This window comes from Hemiscyllium ocellatum, chromosome 9 (genome assembly GCF_020745735.1).
Source record: "Hemiscyllium ocellatum isolate sHemOce1 chromosome 9, sHemOce1.pat.X.cur, whole genome shotgun sequence".
NCBI classification, from domain to species: domain Eukaryota; kingdom Metazoa; phylum Chordata; class Chondrichthyes; order Orectolobiformes; family Hemiscylliidae; genus Hemiscyllium; species Hemiscyllium ocellatum.
Genome location: NC_083409.1, coordinates 74,530,436 through 74,552,945, shown reverse-complemented (window position 1 = coordinate 74,552,945; position 22,510 = coordinate 74,530,436). Strand labels below are relative to the sequence as shown.

At 41.3% G+C, this 22,510-nt stretch overlaps 1 protein-coding gene across 1 annotated transcript; it reads right to left on the bottom strand.

Annotated features, from left to right (window-relative positions):
* Nucleotides 1–4,506: 4,506 nt before the first annotated feature.
* lurap1 (leucine rich adaptor protein 1) lies at nt 4,507–15,699 on the bottom strand. The gene is made up of 3 exons (XM_060830477.1): nt 15,516–15,699; nt 14,978–15,404; nt 4,507–8,161 (listed from the first exon to the last, which is right to left on the bottom strand). The coding sequence occupies exons 2-3, from the start codon at nt 15,209–15,211 to the stop codon at nt 7,565–7,567; spliced, it is 831 nt and encodes a 276-aa protein (XP_060686460.1). The 5' UTR covers nt 15,212–15,404; nt 15,516–15,699; the 3' UTR covers nt 4,507–7,564.
* Between the last annotated feature and the right edge of the window lie 6,811 nt (nt 15,700–22,510).

Genomic DNA, 22,510 nt, shown 5'->3' with positions numbered 1-22,510 from the left:
GTTGCATCACAACACTGTTCAAAAGGTCCACAACACACTGCAGTACACCAGAACTGCAAAAAGAGGAAGAAGAATACCTATACAATGTTTTCACCAAAAACGGATACTCCCGCCAATTTCATCAACAGATGCCTAAGGGAAAGACAACGGAATGAGGACATCCCACAACTCAAAGGACTAGCCACTTCACCATACATCAAGAACATTTCTAAACTGACAGCCAGACTACTACGACCACTAGGACTCATAACAGCACACAAACACAACCCTCAGACAACAACTCACCAGGACAAAGGACCCGATACCCAGCATAAGTAAAACCAACATAGTGTACAAAATCCTGTGCAAGGACTGCACAAAACACTACATAGGACAAACAGGATGACAGCTAATGATCCACATCCATGAACACCAACTAGCCATAAAACGACACAACCAGCTATCCTTAGTAGCCACACATGCATATGACAAGCAACATGAGTTTGACTGGGACAGCACTACTATTATAGGACAAGCCAAACAGAGAACAGCCAGGGAATTCCTAGAGGCATGGCACTCATCCACAGATTCAAATCAACAAGCCCATCGACCTGGACCCAATATACCAGCCACTGCAGCGGAGAGCTAGAACTGACAACCGGAAGCGGCAGATTCAAACCACTATAAATGCTGGAGGAAAGATCACAGAAGCGCTTCACAGGAGGCTCTCAAGCACTGAGGATGTCACCTAGACAGGGGACAAAACGTCTGCAACACAAATTCCCAGCTCAGCGAACAGAACCACAACAACAAGCACCCGAGCTACAAATCTTTGCACAAACTTTGAATTGTTTAGTAACTCCATTTTTTGGACAATTTTTCTCCCCCATACAGCCCAGTAAGCAGCAACTCAGCCAAACAAACAGTACTCCCTTCATGAACAACAGCGGTCAAATCCCTCTATCATCCAACAAATGTATCTGCCCAAAAATCAAAAGATTCACATTGGATGACATTTTAACATTACCAGCAACTGCAAGAAAATGCTTAAATAATATTTATAATTTTTAATAAGGCTGCACCATTTACATACAAGTGTGAGTCTATAGTGCCTGTCTTAAATAGTCTCTTACACTTGTCTCTGTTATTGGAGCTAGACTGACTTGCAGGCCAAGATAAACTGCTATTCCTTTCAGCTAAAAGGCATACCAAAGCTGGTCCTCAACTCAAAAACGCTACTTCACTGGCAATTCTATTCCAATCCCAGTCTCCATTTCTTATTGCTTCACATTGTATAAGATGCCTGAATGTAATTCAGAAATCCTTGATTTTTTTCTAAATGGAAGTACTTAAACTGCAATGCAATAGCTCACCCCAGATGCCATCTTCACATGCAATTGGTAGAGTTCAAAAGTAATTACAGATAATCTGGTTTCTATATGAAACTTGAACAAAAGTCAGTGCTAAACATAATTCAATATTTGAATTTTTAATTCCTTTGTTTATATGCGAATGTTGCCCTTTCACTAACATTATGTAATTGTCCTTTACAATCTTAACATCATGGATTATGAGGGACATACAGGAATTGCAACAACCAGATCAGCCATGATCTTACGGAATAGGAGAAGGGCTGTATGCCCTACTCATACTTGCAAGGTCAATATGCCTCTAACTATATTGGAGTAATGTTTTAAAAACATCCACTGACCGACTCCACTACATCAACAAGAACAAGGCCAGTCAGTAATCTCGCTCTTCAATGGCAATAGCAAAGGAAAAAGAATCAATCCTGGATAACAGCAAAAAACAATTCACCATAAGCATTTCTCAGCCAGTCTATCTTTTTGATAATGCAGATATTCAAAACTTTAGAAAACCCTCTCCACCTTATATTTCGTATACAACCTCCACACATGGATAAGTAAAACGGTCATTTTTTTTCTTTTAAGAAATAGTTCTTCATTGTCTTCCAAACCTCCTCATGGTAGATGGAGTTTAATTTAAATACTAGATATTGCATTTTGATTAAACAAACAAGAGCAGGACTTATACAGTTCATGGCAGTGCCTCAAGTAGTGTCGTAGAACCTAGCAGTTCAGGTTCACAGTCCTTTGAAAGTCGAGTCACAGGATAGTTAAAGGCAGCATTTAGCACACTTACCTTCATTGCACAGACCATTGAGTACAGGAGTTGGGACATCAGGTTGAAGTCATACATGCTATTGGTGAGGCCACTGAGTACTCTGTATAATTCTGGTTTCCCTGCTATAGGAAGGATATTAAGTTGGAGAGGGTCACATCACCTGATGAAGGAGCAGCGCTGCAAAAGCTTGTGATTTCAAGTAAACATGTTGGACTATAACCTGGTATCATGTGATTTCTGACTTTGTCCATCTCCAGTCCAATACTGGCTCCTCCACATCAACAAATGTAATATTTTCTGGTCTTTTAATTTGATTGTCACTTTCTCACTGACAAACAACGATGGCAGAAGCAAACCAGGTTTTATGGCAAACTTCCAGAGTTAATATTGATGCAATGGTAATTGCGATGCACAATACCTTCAAATTTCTGAAAAGAAGAAATCTGCAGCTTTGATAAAGGTTAAAATACTGAAGAGTTCCACACGAGATTAGATATTAGAACATCATTCCTCAGACTGATGGCACATTGTGAGTTTTTATGGAAAAAAGATAAAAGGACTTTACCTCTTTATGAAGTAGATCAATGTGATTCAAAGTTAGAAGGATCTGCATCTACAGATACTTGTATACTCTATGATATGCATATGGAACCAGAGGAAAAGATGCAATGAGAATGAACTAATCAGGGCACAATTAATATATTGCAGTGATAAAGACTGATATCACTGAGATTTTGAAATGGAGAGAAATTGGACTTTTCTAGTTTTCCTTCGGTGGTTGCATCCTTTCAGCTCATGCATCTGTACAGTATTTGAAATGATTTAATGTGTGCAGGGTTTGACTATAAAAATTGCTTTGGTGGACTTGAAAGGACCCTTTTAAAAATGGGAATAAAGACAATAAAGGAACCAATTCAAGATAAACAGCATTGGGATAACTTTCATTAGCCTTTATGACAATTCAATTCAGATCTGATCCATATTTTTACATTTTTATTTAAAAGTTGCCAGGTTTCACTTGTTTCTAATTCTATGGTTTTCTTATAGCAACATTAACCATTTCCTGCCATGTATCACCAATATTTTACTATTACGACTTGTTTTTTAACATACTTTGTGGTATGTTAACAAAGATGCTATGACACTGCTGTTTGTACATCATTTGGCAGCAATTCATCTTTTTATTATATAATTATTAAATATCAAAATCAGTTTTTTTCAGTCTGCACAGGATTACACAATGGATTGATGGAAAGGAATTGATGTTAGACACCTTATGACTTATCTTATAAATTTATTCACATCAGCTTGTACCAGATTGATAATTTCATAGACGTCATTTGATAAGTTGCGGCCTGCACATGTAACGTTGCTTTAATAAAATTCAGATTTGTAACTTCAAGCGGAAAGATGACAAATGCAAGTGCCTCTTGTGTCTCTATTCTTGGAGGAAGAACAATTAATACAAAAAGCTACCTTAAAGTCAAGTGGGAAACATGATGAGCATGAAGCAGCCAAGGTGCCCTTGATTCTTTTGTCCACTACCTGAGCTTGGAGTGTAGCATTCAGCTGACTCTCTGCTTTTGCATAAATGTTTTTACCCTGTTTGTAATTATCTCCTGTTGTGCTTGTTAGTCTAATGTTCATAAATGACTACTCAAATGCATTCTTCAATAATGCTTTGCAGAGATGAAATGAATGCAATTGTTGAAATTAATGAACAGATTAACATTCTTGTTATATTGATGCCCAAAATAGATAAAGTGCAGCACACTAAATGTATGGATAATCTGGATTTAGAAATACTTCGTATAATTTAGATAGTTCCTGGGGATTAGAGGAGGGTAAGATTGGAATGCAATTGTGGGAAGATTCTATAGGAGAAAGTGTTTGAAATTTGGAGTTCAAAGTTTCCTTAAACAAAATAAGAACATAATATTAATTGGGCTTAAACACAAAATAGCATCCTATCCATGTAACAACACAACAAAACACAACTCAAAACCCTCCTTGTGGAATAAAACAGCAAATAAAAAGGTCAGGAACTCCATTTAAAAAGGGTGCCAAAAGGTCTACAAAATCTTTTCATTGTATATACATAAAAACTGGAAGCTGAAGGCCTACTGTGGTTCAGAAAATAAGTCCCCATAAGGCAAGTATTAAAAAGAACAATCCCAAAAATGCTAGATCACTGATCAACAGTTTAGATTGCAGTGCACCTCAACTAGTAGTCTTCATTAGTTTAAAAGATATGTTAAAACCTCCAGCATCATAAATGAATAAATTGCTAAGGCAAAGACACAGGTCGTTTAAACAGGAAAAGCACAAATGAGTCTGATTCCAGTAATATTTTACCAGACATTATTCAAAATATTTACACACAATTTAACTTTGTATACAGAAGGGTTTAATATTGCTGTCACTGCATCAATCTGTAATTTAGATAGCTGTTACATTCACAAGCATATTATCACGATTATATTTTATTCATAAAACTAAGTTTTATAGTAAAATACAAAATGTATAACCAGGGAATGTATTAAATGCAGTTAATGGAATGAAGCATCTTATTTAAATCTTAGTCCAGTTAGGATGAGAGTGGAAATCCCAAACACATGGGATCGATTCCAGGATTTATCAATGAACAAGTTAAATTTGACAAATTCTACAATATCCAGACACATCATACTATACACATGTACATGTTACACAAATAGAAATGTTCATCGTTTGGCAATCACCTTACTTCAAGACTTTAGTGCACTGTGTTGCTTTATTAAAGAGTATTTCTTTTCCTGTTTTCATTGAACATTGGCAGGCGCTTCAATCACCTTCAAACCTTTGTTTAAAACCTTTATATTTCAGCAAAAATATCAATATCTCTGGCATATAAGAACCATTTTGAGTACAGCATAAAAAGAGAGAGACTTAGTTTATCCATAACTTATTAAGCCAAATATGCTTTCTCCCTAGACCTATCTTCCACCATAAGAAACTGGATCATCAAAAAAGTTTTACATGGTGAATCCAAACTAGAAGACCCTTTTAATTCCAAAACTGCCCATTCGACTGATTCACTGCTAATGATATGATTTTCATTTTTCTGGCTCATGTCTGTTCTAATATATTGTTACTTTCTGAAAAATGCATTATAACCTTGAGGTTGCAAAACAACATTAATACAAACACATAAATTCAACACTTCAATCACCAATGGTTGGCCTGACTTTTAAAATTCAATTTTTTAGAAGACATGCCTACCTCAACACAAGCTAATATTTGCTCACTATATCTCCTGTAACTGCATGCCAAATCACCTGAATTAAAAAAAATACATCAGCACAGTCCAACTTTGATCAAATGTTTCTCAATTAAAATGGCTTCCTACTTAGAGAATCAGAAAGAAGTGGTTCAATTAAACAGCACACTTCTTTGGCTGGATGCATGCCCACAGAAAGAAATGCTTAAAAATTCAAAACTAGGTGGTTAGGGACAGGATTAAGGCAAACTTTAACCTTAGAGGATGAACTTTGGATCCCTGAACTTCTGAAAACTCCTGATGACCTTCACTATCTGAAGTTGTACACATGACTTAATGCTAAATTCAGGAATAGCAAAGGTGGTTCAGCATTAATGGCAAAACAATAAAAAGGCTTTTTTTTTCCTCCATTCTACAGCAGCTTCAACAGTCTGTTTTAACATTTTACACATTTTCAAATGAATAGCAGAGTTGGCCTTTGATTTGAAGTCTAATAACTAAATGTACTCCAGAAGAGTTTGAATAAACCAGGTCAAACTGCAACTCCAATATTGCAGAACAGTAGCTATTTTAACAAGAAAAATTCTCTGCGGTTTTCAAACATCCCTGCTGGTTTGTCATTCAACATCCTCTTGGGGGGGGGGGGCAAGAAAATGTGATACCTTCCCAAAGGCAATTGTGTTTGCATCAAAAGAATCCTGCATTATATCTTAAAACATTTCTTTGAATAATTACATAAAGTGATTATTTCTGCACACATTTCAGATATACAATAATGATGCCTCCCTTTTGCTAGATTTAAAAAATCTTTGTGACCTAATATCTTCCCTCATAAAAGGAAACGTATGTGTTGAACTGAATGACATTTGATAAAAGGTTTCCCAGCCATAGTGAGAGGTTAACTAACTTACTGCTACCCTGCCATTTAAACATGAATCAGAATTTCTCTCTACCAAAAGAAAAAATGAATATGTGCACGAACATATTCCATATTAAAAGCTACATAGAGGATGAAGACAGGGCTCATGAAGCATGTAACCCCATTAGAAATTAGCATCTCAAACTATCCACACAAGAAGTGACTAACTCACGAATGGCTCAAATATTTTAAGTCTCTGCAAATATTTAAACCCGCTGAGCCTTGGAATGTTTCTCTTCCCAGATAAATCAAAATTTAAGTGCTTAATCCCAAGTACAAAAGTATAATCTTTCACCTGCTAGACCAAACCTCATTAATATTGCAAATGAAAGTACACCCAATTAATTTTCATTACACTACAATTATCATGCTACCTAATTTTTGCAATAGTTGGAAAACAGTATAATTATTGATGTGACGTATAAGAATACTATTCACCGAAGGATCATCCTAATCCTTTGCATTATATGGTACTCAACCTGTAGCTCAAAACATATTTAGCTACTCAGAGCCAGAATACAGACTTTTATTTTCCCCATTACTTGTCATAACCAAAATATATTTTAGAGTTCTATTTTTATAACAGCAACAGCTTGCTTTATCTAGAATGCATTTACAGTGTGAAATAGTTTCTATTTCATATCAGTGCTATCTGCCTGTGGTGTAAATCCAGAACTGTGATCCAACCTAATTGTGCTCTGCTCCAATGTCAGGTTGGTCTCCTGATTAAGGCTGCATTTATACTACAACAAAAGAACCGAGTTACAAACTGTTTGTACCAATTATGATTCCCATCTAAATGTAATCTCAGCAATTAAAATCCATCTCATTCTCCAAATCTTTAAAACTGTCAAGTCTCTCCCATTACTGCTCTGTTCTGACACTTGAAACATTTGGCTTTTATTATAATACCTCCAATGTGTTTTTTCTACATTTTGCCATATTAACCACCCATATGTATGAACCTGACAGTTTCAGTCTGCAATAAAAAAAAGCAGCCAAAGCAAATGGCTTGTTACTGTCACGCATCACTGAAATGAAACAGAGCAGAATAACCTTTTTGAGGACCAAATATCTTTTGAAACTTGCACGCTCGGTTACTGCTAAAAATTTTTGATCAAGGATTAAAAAAAATCTTAAAGCTCCAAATAGCCCACATGTACTCATCTAGTGCTAATATTATTAATTCAGATTTGGATTGTAATGGATTTGATTGTGGGGGAGTTGAGTACTACTGCATTGATCATTATCAGTATCAGCCCTCACAGGAACGTTACATCATCTTGTGACTGTACCCAGTGCCAATGGGCATCATACTCAATATGCATTTTATTTCGTTTGCAACCATCATGATCTATTTTCCCATTTTTTTGGATCTTCAGTTTCCCAATATCTTTACATGGTTTATCATGACAGAATTTACTTTCCACATTGCAATCAGCAGCATTTTTTGCTTCCTTTTCTGAAAAGCCATTAGCCAAGTTGGTTTGTTGACAATGCGTCTCATTGGTATATATTTCCTTCTCCATTGTAGTGAATGAGCCTCCATGGTTTGAGGGTGTAGAAGACAAAGGATCACTGGAGGTCTGACAATATTCATCCATATCATCAGCCAAAGTATCCAAAAAACTTCCAATAGAGATGCCATCCAATTTATCATTTGGATCCTGTAGGCTGTTCCAGCTACCTCTCCTTGAAGTCTCCTGGCTTTCCACAAGGCTGTACATGCTGCTGGTCAGACTGCTGCATCTGCTGGCAAGAGTGCCTTTTTCTTCCAAAATCCACTTCACTGCCTCAATCCCTTCATTGACAGCCATCAGTTGGTGCATAATCTTGATATCAATCGTTCTTAGATATGCCTAATGGTAAAAAAGTGGAAACAAAAACTGCTTTCAGTCAGATTTAATACCTTTCAGACCAATTTTATTTTCAATAAATAAAATCAGGTTATTGTCAAGTAAAAGTCCTATGAATAGCGTATGCTTTCAACTCCATATCGCAACATTCTTTATACTGTAATATCTAGTCTACTAGCTTCATGTTAAATGACAGTCATTCATGACACACATTTACTTCTGGTATACATCAACCCTAAGAAACATTCAAATTAGAAAATTAACATTCCAAGTATTCGCTCTTCATTTATATTCCTGCAATACCTCATTTACTTACCAAGTCTAAATTTGCTACTGTTGAACAGGTCATTAGAAATGAATACATTTTGCTCACAGCTTCCTTTCTCCTGTGTTGGAGAGCACAACATTCTGAATCTTGAGACAGGCTCTGTGCCACAGCAATAACAGTTAGCATGTTGTGCTGCTGGGAAATAAATCAGTTATTCAAACTGACTGCACCTGCATTTATGGTCCTTGTGATTAAGGGGTTAAAAAGAAATCCCAAAGCCCCAAATAACCTAGATTCATTAAAGAGAACATTCTTCCAGTTTAATGAATTTATTTCAGCATTGTAATTTATCTGCATTTTAACCAAGGACTCAAAGCGACTGGTTTCCACTGATCTGACAGTAATAATTACTTTAGGGAGATCATTACAAACCCAGGAGTCCAGGTGATGTAAAGAATTTGCTTCCTACAGCCTGAAATATCCTGTAAACTATTTTCTTAAAATAGGGCAATTTGTAAAACCTTTAATTAAATCAGCAGTTACAGATTTTGGCTCTGGTTGCTGAAAAACTCCCCCTTCCAACCAATCCTTTTGTTCTGGTAAAGATATCTGCGAGCCAGTTGGGTTTTATGACAATCCTAACCTATGATGAGTTTCTCTAAAAAATCTGGAATTTAAAAATAAACTGATTTCAAAATGGTCAACTACCATTTTGGAACTTATTCATATTCTGTATTCTTACTCCAGTAATGTAACCACTAAACAACCAGCTTTGGTCAGCTTTGAAGGCTGTTGCTGGCAGGGGCAGGGGTGACTAAAGTGGCCTTTCTGCAGCCACTCTGTTGCTCCAAATCTGTTTGAAATGTTACAAGCAGAGGGAGTATTGGACAATTAGCCCATCCTTGGGCCTATTGAGATCCTTAAGTCACATTGATTGACAACTAATATTCCTCTGGTGATACTTAACCAGCAGCAGGGGGTGGGGCAATTCAGGATATAGCAACAAGTGCTGTTGCTGCACAAGGTGCCGGGGGAGGCAGGGGACTTGCCTTCTTCGAGCCCGTGCCCATTGGAAGCACCCACACTACCTTCCCCACCCCCTGCAACCTCCCACCAATCTATACCCATTATCTGGCCTCTTGAACCAACCCCAACCCTTTCACATGCCCATCTGAAACCACTTCCTTACCTCAGATGCTTGGTATATTCGACCAACAGTGGTCATAGCTTCTGCCACTGCTCCCATTGATGTTGGTGAAATGACAGATTTGCTGGTTAATCCAATCAGCTGGAAGCTTTCCAAAGCATGACTTCCTCCCAAGACAAAGGTGAAGGTTTCAGCTTAAAGTGTTTGATGTCACTCCCAGGTTGCTGTGGAGTTACCTTTGGCACAATGAGCTGGCTCCCCGCAACTTAAGCTTCAGATGAGGATGGGAACTGAGGTGCCCTGTGAAATATAGCCCTCTGACTCTAGAACTGAGCCACAGACCTATTAAAAGACTCAAGGGATTGTCTTCCTGGAAAATAGCAGCAATGTATCTCCATAATGCTTCATCACTATACCCATACATTCACCAATGATTATGGGGGTGGGTCCCTAGTTGACAAATATGGTGGCATCAGCCAAGAAGGGAACGAGATCATGGTGGATGGCATGTTGATTACCATTTTAGCTAATGTAGAAAACATGTTTTCTGCTACAAGAGTCACATATGAAGGTTCCTTTGAGATCCTGAAGAAGGGCTTATGCCTGAAACGTCAATTCTCCTGCTCCTTGGATGCTGCCTGACCTGCTGCACTTTTCCAGTAACACATTTTTCAGCTCCTTTGGGATCATGTGTTGATCCCTCTGATGTTGCTAACTGCTCCAACTTTTACATCTGATTACCATGGTGATACATAAAATGCTTTGCTCCTACAAGCCACCAGTATCTGGGCATGATCAGGACTTTCCCCAAGGGCAGGCCTGTAACTCATGAATCTTCAGTGTCCCATAATGTCTTCATTAGCTAATTTGCTGTAACCACCATAATTTCAACTATCTGCTCTCTATTCTAACAACATTCCAACTCAATGGAACACAAGTATGGGTAACAGCCTCACTGTTGTTAATGCCCTTGTCTTTCAGCCATTTACTTTCCAGCTGTAACGGTGCCCATTTACCCAGTCACATGTTCACTGACCTACAATAGCACCCACTTAATGGTTCTCATCCTTAGAGACAAGGCCATAGTGGGAATTGAATATAAGATAGCTGTGCTCTTCCAATTTTACCCTTTTGCACATCCCGCTATTGATGGCCACACCTTCAGCTGGTAAAGGTCCTAAACTCTAGAATTCTTTCCATAATCTCTTCCTTTTCCTGTCTTCTTCCTCAAGAATGACTTCTAATCGAGCATTTGGTCATCTGACCTAGTATTTCTTTATGTGGCTCATAAGATGGTTTGATAATGCTCCAATGAAGCTCCATTTTACATTTCACCATTATAAAATTGCTACACAAATGCAGGGTTTTTTCTTGTCACAGTGGAGCATAACCAGGCCCATTTCACATTCTTGTTTTATGCCTTTCAAAACAGAAAATGATTCAGAATGTGCACTTACTACTCAGTCAGTGATACATGAGGTAGCTCCACCATGTGGTAAACTTCTTCTGATGTAAAGAGACCCAACAATCACACTGCACTTTGAACAAACTGTTGGATCATACTGCAGGAATTCACAGGATTAAAATACACCTGTCCATGAAATCTCTAGCTTGCTGATAGAAAATTAAAGATTCCTTTTCAAAAGAGATCAAAGCTTAAAATTTCACTAACACCAGTCGCTCTCTGGCAATTCATTCAATTGGCTATTCAAGTATAAACAAGTTGGATCATGAGGTTGCTTTTTACCCTCCTTACCCTTGTGAAGGGGAGGCCACTTTTACTTGCCATTACTGGTCTCATGGCACAGTCCATTTAGTAAGCACCTTTGAATGTGAATACAAGTGTTACATGGTTCTAACATCGAAATATGTACACTCAGATGTGGTTCACTGTTCATCTACCTAGCAATTTCCCAACTTTCTATCTCTTAAAGATAGTTGACGTTTAATGTCAAAAATGAAGTCTTAACCAGGCTATTTGTAACATATTGTATCACACACTATTTGCATATGTATTGAATAATAACGATTCTGTTAAGCAGTTTCTGTTTAGACCTAAAGACATGAACATTTTTAAAGGCAACACTGCCCTGAGCATTAAGGTCACTAGAACATAAGGTCATGCTTTGATTACTTTTTGCTTTTGAACAAAAGGGAAAAAGACACCATCCTAACAGCTTGTTTGAAATGTATTCCAGTTGGCAATTTAAGAAGCAGGGCCATGAAACTGTATGATACACATTACTTGGGGGAAAATATTCATATTGCTCCCTGTGATTGAATCCCGTGGATAGAATACCATCTGAATCCAATGAAATAGTTTTTTTTGGCATGGGCTAACCAGCTGGTTTTATATCACCTAACACAACTTGGCAGTCTCTTCCAGTCTATCATTTCATCTAGGAAGCTATAATCCAGTACATAGCTCCCTTGGAGCTGGTCTTCTCCACCATAAAACCTCACATTGTCTGAAGTTAGTACATTTCACCCACCCCTGGAAGATAAGATTCACTAACCACCCCTACGAACCCAAACTTTCACATTCTCTGCCTAGAACCTGGAAAATTAAACACTGCCCCTTTCAAGCTCTCATAGATCTCCCTCTATGAAGCAAAATATTGCACTTCCTGTTGGTTAAAATCAAATACAATAAATACAGACTTAGTATGTAAGACACCAAACAATCAGAACAATATTACTAACAGTAGCAACAGATCTGGAGAAACACAAGGAGATACTTTGCACCTTCCTGCAGATCATTCACCCACTGACAACCAAATTATGTTAGCATTACCTGCACCCTGCCACATTTGTAGATTCTTAATAGTACTGCACTCTTACAGCCCATCACCTCCCCACAATTCATTAGGATATCCTGACACGGAATGCCACCAGTTTTAATACCCTAGCATACAGATCTATGCAATCATACATAGCTCTCACAGCATTACATGCAATAATTTAGGAATATATTGTACTCGTAATACTTGCATAATTTTCAAGGGGTATTGGCATTGCACAGGTAAATGGCTTACTCCTGTTCAAATATCCCTATAAAATGGTACTTTATAGTAATAGAAACATTAAACTTCTAACAGTAAGGGAGGGTGGTGCTCCAAGGGTGGGAGCAGGGATAAGGAATGGGTAAATATCTCACTTCAGTTCTCCTATATCTCCCAATAATTTTGTATCTATCAACCTCCAAAACCCATTGTTTCTGAATCTGTAAATTCTCTTTCATTTAAGACCATAAGACATAGGAGCAGAAATTAGGCCATTCATCCCAACAAGTCTGCTCCACCATTCAATCATGGCTGATATATTCCTCAATCACATTCTCCCACTTCCTCCCAGTGAACCCTTGACAATCAAGAACCCATCTCCATCTTAGATACGCTCAATGACCTGGCCTCCACACCCTTCTGTGGCAGTGAATTCCACAGATTCACCACTCTCTAGCTGAAGAGTTTTCTCCTTTTCTCCACTCTAAGGCTGTGCCCCCAGGTCCTAGCCTTTCCTACCAACGGAAAGATATTAAACATATTTAGCTTATTACATTCCATGACACTGCAATCCTGTTGCTATAAAGTCTGTGTCTTGTGATGCTGCTCCACAACCACCCAATGAAGAAGCAGCACTTCGAAAGCTGATTCCAAATAAACCTGTTGGACTACAACTTGGTGTTGTGTGATTTTTTTGACTTTGTCCACCCCAGTCCAACACCAGCACCTCCTCCAACATTCATTTACAATAACTTCAGATATATCCCGTCCTCCTGCATATCAGCCACCACCAGTCTTATCCAAAAACAATGCATTTAGTTTGAACAACTAGCATTGGTAAGAACATTTAAAATACCACACACAGGTTTGCTTTCCTTTTGAAGGGAGGTTTAACTTTACGTTGAATGAAGTTCAGAGAAGGTTCACTGACACCTGGAATAAGAACGAGTGCTTTATGCAGCAAGATGAACAGGTTAGACTACTATTTCTTACAGTTTGGAAACTAAGAACCTTATTGAAACATACAGGATTCAAAGGGTGTTTGATAAGATAAATACCAGGAGGATGTTTCCCTTTGTAGGAAGAATCTTAAGAATTTAAAATCTGTTTTAAAATAGGCAGTTTGGATTAAAAGGGGTTTCAAGAGTGATAAGGAGGAATTTCTTCTCTCCAAGGGTCTTAATCTTTGGAAAGCAGAAAGTGGAGAACAAGTTGTTAAATTTATTCATGGTTGTTAGAAATACTTTTGATCCTGAAAAAAAGTCAGGGTTATAAACGGTGTGGGGGAGGGGAAGATCCGGAGTGGAGGCAACGATCAAAAATCAGACATAATCTTATGGTTAAAGGTTCACAAGGCCAAAATGGTCTACACCTGCTGCTAGGTCTTTATTCGAAATGTTAGCATAATTCTTCAATGAAATTTATAGAGGGAGGGACTAGTTGGAAGGAAAATGAGACAAAACAGGTGGAGTAGGATTTTCTAACTTTACGTTACTTAGCTTTCCCGTTGCAATTTGTATGTACAAAGTAGTAGTCTCCAGTGCTGGCATTACTTCAGACCTTGAGTAGAAGTTGACCCGTGAGTCGAGAATCAATTCCGTGTCTATGGGTTGACTCAGATTAGGGCGTGGTTTAGCTTCAAAAGTCGCGAGTTGATAACTGACAGAGATCCTCGCCAACTTAATACACAGTATGTATTCTTAAAGCTGATTCAGATCACTTATCCGTGCACTGACCTTTTATTTTACATCAGCCAGCACCATAAATGTGCTTGAATGAAGATTTAACCCGAAGACCTTTTCAAACGTCATAACCTTACACAATATTTCAACAAAAATAGATAAACGTCGCATTCAAAATAGTTAATAATAAACTCATACTGTGGAAAATTTCGAATTGCAAGTCCCATTATCTCAAGTTTTCAAACTACTGCACAGAGACCCAGTTAAGTACAGAAGCCCCCACCACCCAGGACTTGGTTACTTCGGGTCCAGATACAGTCCCCAGTCCTGAAGTATTTCCTTTTAAAGTGATACTTTAACCTGATAAACATTTTCTTTAAATCGGTCTAAGTGAAATTAGTTTTACCAATGAAAAAGCGGGTGTGAAGTTACTTAGCAACAGTCCTGCAATGAATGAAGGGGTTAATATGAAGATTTTTCAGGTGACATCCGCCTGGGGTTTTAATTGTTTACAAACAGCAGCCAGTCAATGAGGGAGCACCTCCATAGGTTTAAGACATTGCTACCGACAGTAAGTCTGGAACATCCACTCACTGCAATCCCCTGTGAACGGTGTTGCCAGCGGAAATGAGACTCATTCTACAGCCGACTGGCCCAGAATTTACCTGCAGACATCAGCCGGCAACTCTTTTAAATTCACCACTCCCTCCCGCCGCTCACCATTTCCAGTCGAAGGACTCGGATCTTCTCGGCCAGCCCCTGGGGCAGCCTCTTGTTCTGCCCGGGGAACAGCGCTGCCTGGTCCCCGCTCGCCCCGGCCGTGTCCACCTTCTCCCCGGCCAGCCGCGCCGTGTCCTCCCGCAACCACCGCAGCAAGCCCTCGGGCGTCTTGCGTCCCACCTTATTCTCCAAATCCTTCAGATCCGGCAGTAATTCGCTCGCACTTTCTTCCATGGCAAGAGCAGCTAAATATATAAATAGGATGTGTTGTTCCAAAGGGATTCACAGTCCGGTTTAAACACCCGAGCAGATTAGTGGTGTTCCCCGCCAGACACCCTCTGCAGGCTTTACATTTCCTCGCAGGGACTCGGAACGAAACGGGTGCTCTGTATTCCTGGCACCGGGGTCGCTTCTCACCAATTTCCACCTGCAGGCATTAATGAATGAATGAATGAAGAGACTGCGGCTAAAGCAGCTCTGGCTCAGCCCCCAGCCCCCCACCGTAATACACCGAAACAAAGCGCCATTCAATACCAACCTCCCCCGGAATAACACTCGTGCTGTCCTGGCAGTGCAACAACTCCGGTTTATTCCCCGGGATTAATGTTTGCAGGAGACCAAGACCGAGCACCGCCGTCAATCTGCCCACAGTTCCATTCCCAGCGTCACCACTGAACCGTCTTCCTTTCCACTTGAGTAACTGCAGCTCCAGGAGGTGGGAAAAGGGCACCAACAATTCGCAGATTTCGGGTTGCAGCGCCATTCAGCCCATCGTGGGTACCCCAGATGTTCCAAAGAACGTCTCATAGTGCCATCCTCTTGCCTTCTCCCCGTAATCCTGCGTATTATTGCTTTTCAAGTAGCTGTCTGATTCTGTTATGAATAACTTGATTGAACCTACCCCCATCACATTCTCAAGCAGTGAGTTCGAGACTCACTACTCGTGACAGCGCTTTAGCTTTTTCCAATTATTTGAAATCTCTGTCTCTTCACAAGTGGGAACATTTTCTCTCTGCTTACTCTGTCCAAAATCTCTCATAATTTTGAATACTTCCAATCAAATCTCCTCTCAATGTCTGACCAGATATCCCAACCCAATCTAGTCCCACCTGCCAGCACCTGGCCCATATCCTTCCAAACCTGTTCTGTTCATACACCCATCCAGTTACCTCTTAAATATTGCAATTGTGCTAGCCTCCACCACTTCCTCTGGCAGCTCATTCTATACACGTACTATTCTATACATTCTATACTCTGCATGTAAAAGTTGTCCCTTAGGTCTCTTTTATATCTTTCCCCTCTCACCCTAAACCTATGCCCTTTAGTCTGGACATCCCCACTCCAAAGAAAAGACTTTGTCTATTTATCCTATCCATGCCCCTCATGATTTTATAAACCTCTATAAGGTCACCCCTCAGCCTGCGACACTCCAGGGAAAACAGCCTATTCAACCTCTCCCTATAGCTCAAATCCTCCAAACCTGTCAATATCCTTGTCAATCTTTTCTCAACTCTTTCACATTTCACAACATCTTTCTGATAGGAAGGAGACCAGAATTGCACACAATATTCCAAAAGTGGCCTAACCAATGTCCTGTACAGCCGCAACATGACCTCCCAACTCCTGTACTCAATACTCCGACCAATAAAGGAAAGCATACCAAACACCTTCCTCACTATCCTATCTACCTGTGACTCTACTTTCAAGGAGCTCTGAACCTGCATTCCAAGGTCTCTTTGTTCAGCAACACTGCCTGATAATAACACATATGGTGTGTTAGGTTTCATTCGTAGAGGGATTGAGTTCTGAAGCCGCAATATCATGCTGCAACTATACAAAATGTTGGTGCGGCCACACTTGAAATATTGAGTACAGTTCTGATCATCATATTTCGGGAAGGATGTGGAAGCATTGGAAAAGGTGCAGAGGAGATTTACCAGGATGTTGCCTGGTCTGAAGAGAAGGTCTCATGAGGAAAGATTGAGAGGCTTGGGTCTGTTCTCATTGGAAAGAAGAAGACTAAGAGGGGATTTGATAGAGACATTCAAGATGATCAGAGGATTAGATAGGGTAGACAGTGAAAGTCTTTTTCCTAGGATGATGATGTCAGTGTGTACAAGGGGGCATAACTACAAATTGAGGGGTGAGAGATTTAAGACAGATGTCAGAGGTAGGTTCTTTACTCAGAGTGGTAAGGGCGTGGAATGCCCTACCTGCCAATGTAGGGCATTCCACTGTAGGACATGCCAACTCAGCCACATTAGGGAGATTTAAACAATCCTTGGATAAGAACATGGATGATGATGGGATAGTGTAGGGGGACACGCTGAGAATACTTCACAGGTCGGCGCAACATCAAGGGCTGAAGGGCCTGTTCTGCGCTGTATTGTTCTATGTTCTATGCCTAGGACCTTACCATTAAGTGTATAAGTCCTGCTAAGATTTGCTTTCCCAAATTGCAGCACTTCACATTTATCTAAATTAAATTCCATCTGCACTTCTCAGCCCATTGGCCCACCTGATCAAGATACCATTGTAATCTGAGATAACCTTCTTTGTTGTCCATTACACCTATATCTATATCTCTTATGCTCTCATTCAAATCATTTATATAAATGATGAAAAGTAGTGGACCCAACACCGATCCTTGTGGCACTCCACTGGTCACAAGCCTCCAGTCTGAAAAACAACTCTCCACCACCACACTTTGTCTTCTACCTTTGAGCCAGTTTTGTATCCAAATGGCTAGTTCTGCCTGTATTCTATGAGATCTAACCTTGCTCAGTCTCTCATGGGGAACCTGTCGAACACCTTACTGAAGTCCATATAGATCATGTCCACCACTCTGCCCTCATCAATCCTCTTTGTTACTTCTTCAAAGAACTCAATCAAGTTTGTGAGACATGATTCCAATGCATAAAGCCATGTTGACTATGCCTAATTAGTCCTTGCCTTTCCAAATACATGTACATCGTGTCCCTCAGGATTCCCTCCAACACCTTGCCCACTACCGACATCAGGCTCACTGGTCTATGGTTCCCTGGCTTGTCCTTACCACCCTTCTTAAACAGTGGCACCACGTTAGCCAGCCTCTAGTCTTCTGGCACCTCGCCTGTGACTATCGATGATACAAATATCCCAGCAAGGGCCCCAGGAATCACTTCCCTAGCTTCCCACAGAGTTCTGGGGTACACCTGATCAGGTCCTGAGGATTTATCCACTTTTATGCTTTTGAAGATATCCAACAGTTCCTCCTCTGTAATATGGACATTTTTCAAGATGTCACCATCTATCTCCCTACATTCTATACCTTCCATATTCTTTTCCACAGTAAACATTGATGCAAAATACTCGTTTCGTATCTCCCCAATCTCCTGCAGCTCCACACAAAGGCCGCCTTGCTGATCTTTGAGGGCCCCTATTCTCTCCCTAGTTACCTTTTTGTCCTTATGTATTTGTAAAAACCCTTTGGATTTTCCTTAACTCTATTTGCCAAAGCTATCTCATGTCCCCTTTTTGTCCTCCTGATTTCCCTCCTAAGTATCCTCCTACTGCCTTTATACTCTTCTAAGGATTCACTCCATCTATCTTGTCTATACCTTACATGTGCTTCCTTTTTGTATTAACCAAACCCTCAATTTCTTTAGTCATCCAGCATTCCCAACATCTACCAAGCCTTTCCTTTCACACTAACAGGAAAATACTATCTCTGGACTCTCATTACTTCATCTTTAATTTCTCTGCATTGGATTTCATCTGCCAGGGATTCAACAGTACAAACTCCAGTCAGCCTGAAACTCATCCATTAACCATTTCTCTTTGCTTTATATTACCGACAAGTATTGTATCCATGTTGATGCAGTTTCATTCTTTGAGAACTAACTTTGTTCACCTCTCTTTGCACTCTATCAATATGTGTATGTCCTTTTGAGCTTCAATATAATCCTCCTCACCATGAACCGTACATTCGAGTTCCATGTCATCACCAAACTTTGAAAGTGTGCCCTTTGCATGAAGGTCAACATCATTAATATATATCAGGAAAACCAGGGATTCAACAGTACAAACTCCAGTCAGCCTGAAACTCATCCATTAACCATTTCTCTTTGCTTTATATTACCGACAAGTATTGTATCCATGTTGATGCAGTTTCATTCTTTGAGAACTAACTTTGTTCACAAATCTGTTGTATTTTACTGTCTCTTCGGAAGTGCAGGTATATCACATACACTGCACTGCCCTCAAGAACCCTCTGTTACCTTTTTAAAAATCCAGCGAGTTAGTTAGACATGATGTGCTCTACAGAAATTCTCTTTAAAACGTGCCACTGAGAACAATGGTTGCAGCCAGTATTGCACTCGGTTTATCCCAGAGGATTGACAATAGATTCTGTTCAGACAGGTTAGAGGGTTAGGATGAGATTGTCCAGGGGGAAGGCACCAGCTGGGGGCAGGAAGAGGTTGACAGCGACTGGGTGGTGGTTTCTTATGGGTACGCTCTTCCCAATTTCCGTTCTCTCAAATGGGCACAGGATGCCTTTCAATGAGGAGCCGCTGTGATAAGTTTCATGCTCCACAGAGGAACTTCCATCATGCTTGTGCCAGCGTAAAGCTGTTCAGGTTACCTCATTTCTCTGCTCTTTTCCAAATATTTTCATTTCAAAATATTCAGCCAATATCTTTTTGAAAGTTTCGTACTGAATTAATTTCCATTATTCTTTCAGGTGATACATTCCAGAGCACTCTTCAGTTAGGACCTATGCTTAACAATTAATAGGATTTGCAATCCAGTGAGTGAAGCTATGTGATGCCTGAGACAGGCAATGGAGCTGACACTATGATACAAAGGCTATTGTCAAGTATTACAGCTCCTAATTTTAATATATAGTTTAACTAACCTCAAAGTACTATTCATTGAATGCAGGTTTTACACAACCTCTCTTAATTTTGTGTAAATATTGAACCCCAAACCATTGCCAATGCATTCACAGAAGTATATAAGAGAATGGGCCTTAGGCTAAACATCCGAAGGTCCACTGTCAACGTGTTCCCATTGTACAGGACTGTCACTAGACCTAGTGTAAAAAGTGAGGTCTGCAGATGCTGGAGATCAGAGCTGAAAATGTGTTGCTGATTAAAGCACAGCAGGTTAGGCAGCATCCAAGGAACAGGAAATTCGATGTTTTGGGCCAGAGCCCTTCTGCAAATGTGTTGCTGGTCAAAGCACAGCAGGCCAGGCAGCATCTCAGGAATAGAGAATTCGACGTTTCGAGCATAAGCCCTTCATCAGGAATAAGAGAGAGAGAGCCAAGCCGGCTGAGATAAAAGGTAGGGAGGAGGGACTAGGGGGAGGGGCGATGGAGGTGGGATAGGTGGAAGGAGGTCAAGGTGAGGGTGATAGGCCGGAGTGGGGTGGGGGCGGAGAGGTCAGGAAGAGGATTGCAGGTTAGGAGGGCGGTGCTGAGTTGAGGGAACCGACTGAGACAAGGTGGGGGGAGGGGAAATGAGGAAGCTGGAGAAATCTGAATTCATACCTTGTGGTTGGAGGGTTCCCAGGCGGAAGATGAGGCGCTCCTCCTCCAGCCGTCGTGTAGTTGTGTTCTGCCGGTGGAGGAGTCCAAGGACCTGCATGTCCTCGGTGGAGTGGGAGGGGGAGTTAAAGTGTTGAGCCACGGGGTGATTGGGTTGGTTGGTTCGGGCGGCCCAGAGGTGTTCTCTGAAGCGTTCCGCAAGTAAGCGGCCTGTCTCACCAATATAGAGGAGGCCACATCGGGTGCAGCGGATGCAATAGATGATGTGTGTGGAGGTACAGGTGAACTTGTGGCGGATATGGAAGGATCCCTTGGGGCCTTGGAGGGAAGTGAGTGTGGAGGTGTGGGCGCAAGTTTTACATTTCCTGCGGTTGCAGGGGAAGGTGCCGGGGGTGGAGGTTGGGTTGGTGGGGGGTGTGGATCTGACAAGGGAGTCACGAAGGGAGTGGTCCTTGCGGAACGCTGATAGGGGAGGGGAGGGAAATATATCCTTGGTGGTGGGGTCCGTTTGGAGGTGGCGGAAATGGCGGCGGATAATACGTTGTATGCGCAGGTTGGTGGGGTGGTAGGTGAGAACCAGTGGGGTTCTGTCTTGGTGGCGGTTGGAGGAGCGGGGCTCCCGCTCCTCCGCCCTTGAGCCCCGCTCCTCCAACCACCACCAAGACAGAACCCCACTGGTTCTCACCTACCACCCCACCAACCTGCGCATACAACGTATTATCCGCCGCCATTTCCGCCACCTCCAAACGGACCCCACCACCAAGGATATATTTCCCTCCCCTCCCCTATCAGCGTTCCGCAAGGACCACTCCCTTCGTGACTCCCTTGTCAGATCCACACCCCCCACCAACCCAACCTCCACCCCCGGCACCTTCCCCTGCAACCGCAGGAAATGTAAAACTTGCGCCCACACCTCCACACTCACTTCCCTCCAAGGCCCCAAGGGATCCTTCCATATCCGCCACAAGTTCACCTGTACCTCCACACACATCATCTATTGCATCCGCTGCACCCGATGTGGCCTCCTCTATATTGGTGAGACAGGCCGCTTACTTGCGGAACGCTTCAGAGAACACCTCTGGGCCGCCCGAACCAACCAACCCAATCACCCCGTGGCTCAACACTTTAACTCCCCCTCCCACTCCACCGAGGACATGCAGGTCCTTGGACTCCTCCACCGGCAGAACACAACTACACGACGGCTGGAGGAGGAGCGCCTCATCTTCCGCCTGGGAACCCTCCAACCACAAGGTATGAATTCAGATTTCTCCAGCTTCCTCATTTCCCCTCCCCCCACCTTGTCTCAGTCGGTTCCCTCAACTCAGCACCGCCCTCCTAACCTGCAATCCTCTTCCTGACCTCTCCGCCCCCACCCCACTCCGGCCTATCACCCTCACCTTGACCTCCTTCCACCTATCCCACCTCCATCGCCCCTCCCCCTAGTCCCTCCTCCCTACCTTTTATCTCAGCCGGCTTGGCTCTCTCTCTCTTATTCCTGATGAAGGGCTTATGCTCGAAACGTCGAATTCTCTATTCCTGAGATGCTGCCTGGCCTGCTGTGCTTTGACCAGCAACACATTTGCAGCTGTGATCTCCAGCATCTGCAGACCTCATTTTTTACGGCCAGAGCCCTTCATCAGGAATGAAGGGTCACTAGACCTAGACCTAGACCTAGACCTACTCTTCATGCGACTATCAAGATCCATGAAAAGCCTCGAGACAACAAGAATCATTTTTTATACAGTGCCTTGGGAGCCTTCTTTCACCGGAACATACATTAAGAATGAAATTCAATATCACCTCCAGTGTGCCAGCACAGCCTTTCATTATCTGAGTAACCAAGGGTTTGCTAATAAGGACCTCAAACCTGGCATTGAGTCCATTGTCTCAGGCAGTAGTTATCTACATTCCTATGTGTTTCAGAGAGACAGACAAGACACAAAATACATTTCAAATCCCGAGAGAAATTTCACCAATGATAACACCACAAAATCCTGCAAACC

Excerpts from the sequence above, each read along its gene's own strand:
- lurap1 (XM_060830477.1), bottom strand. The coding sequence starts at position 15,211 with ATGGAAGAAAGTGCGAGCGAATTACTGCCGGATCTGAAGGATTTGGAG. Across the intron at positions 8,162-14,977 it reads GAGTCCTTCGACTGGAAATG|GCATATCTAAGAACGATTGA; the intron begins GTGAGCGGCGGG and ends TTTTACCATTAG.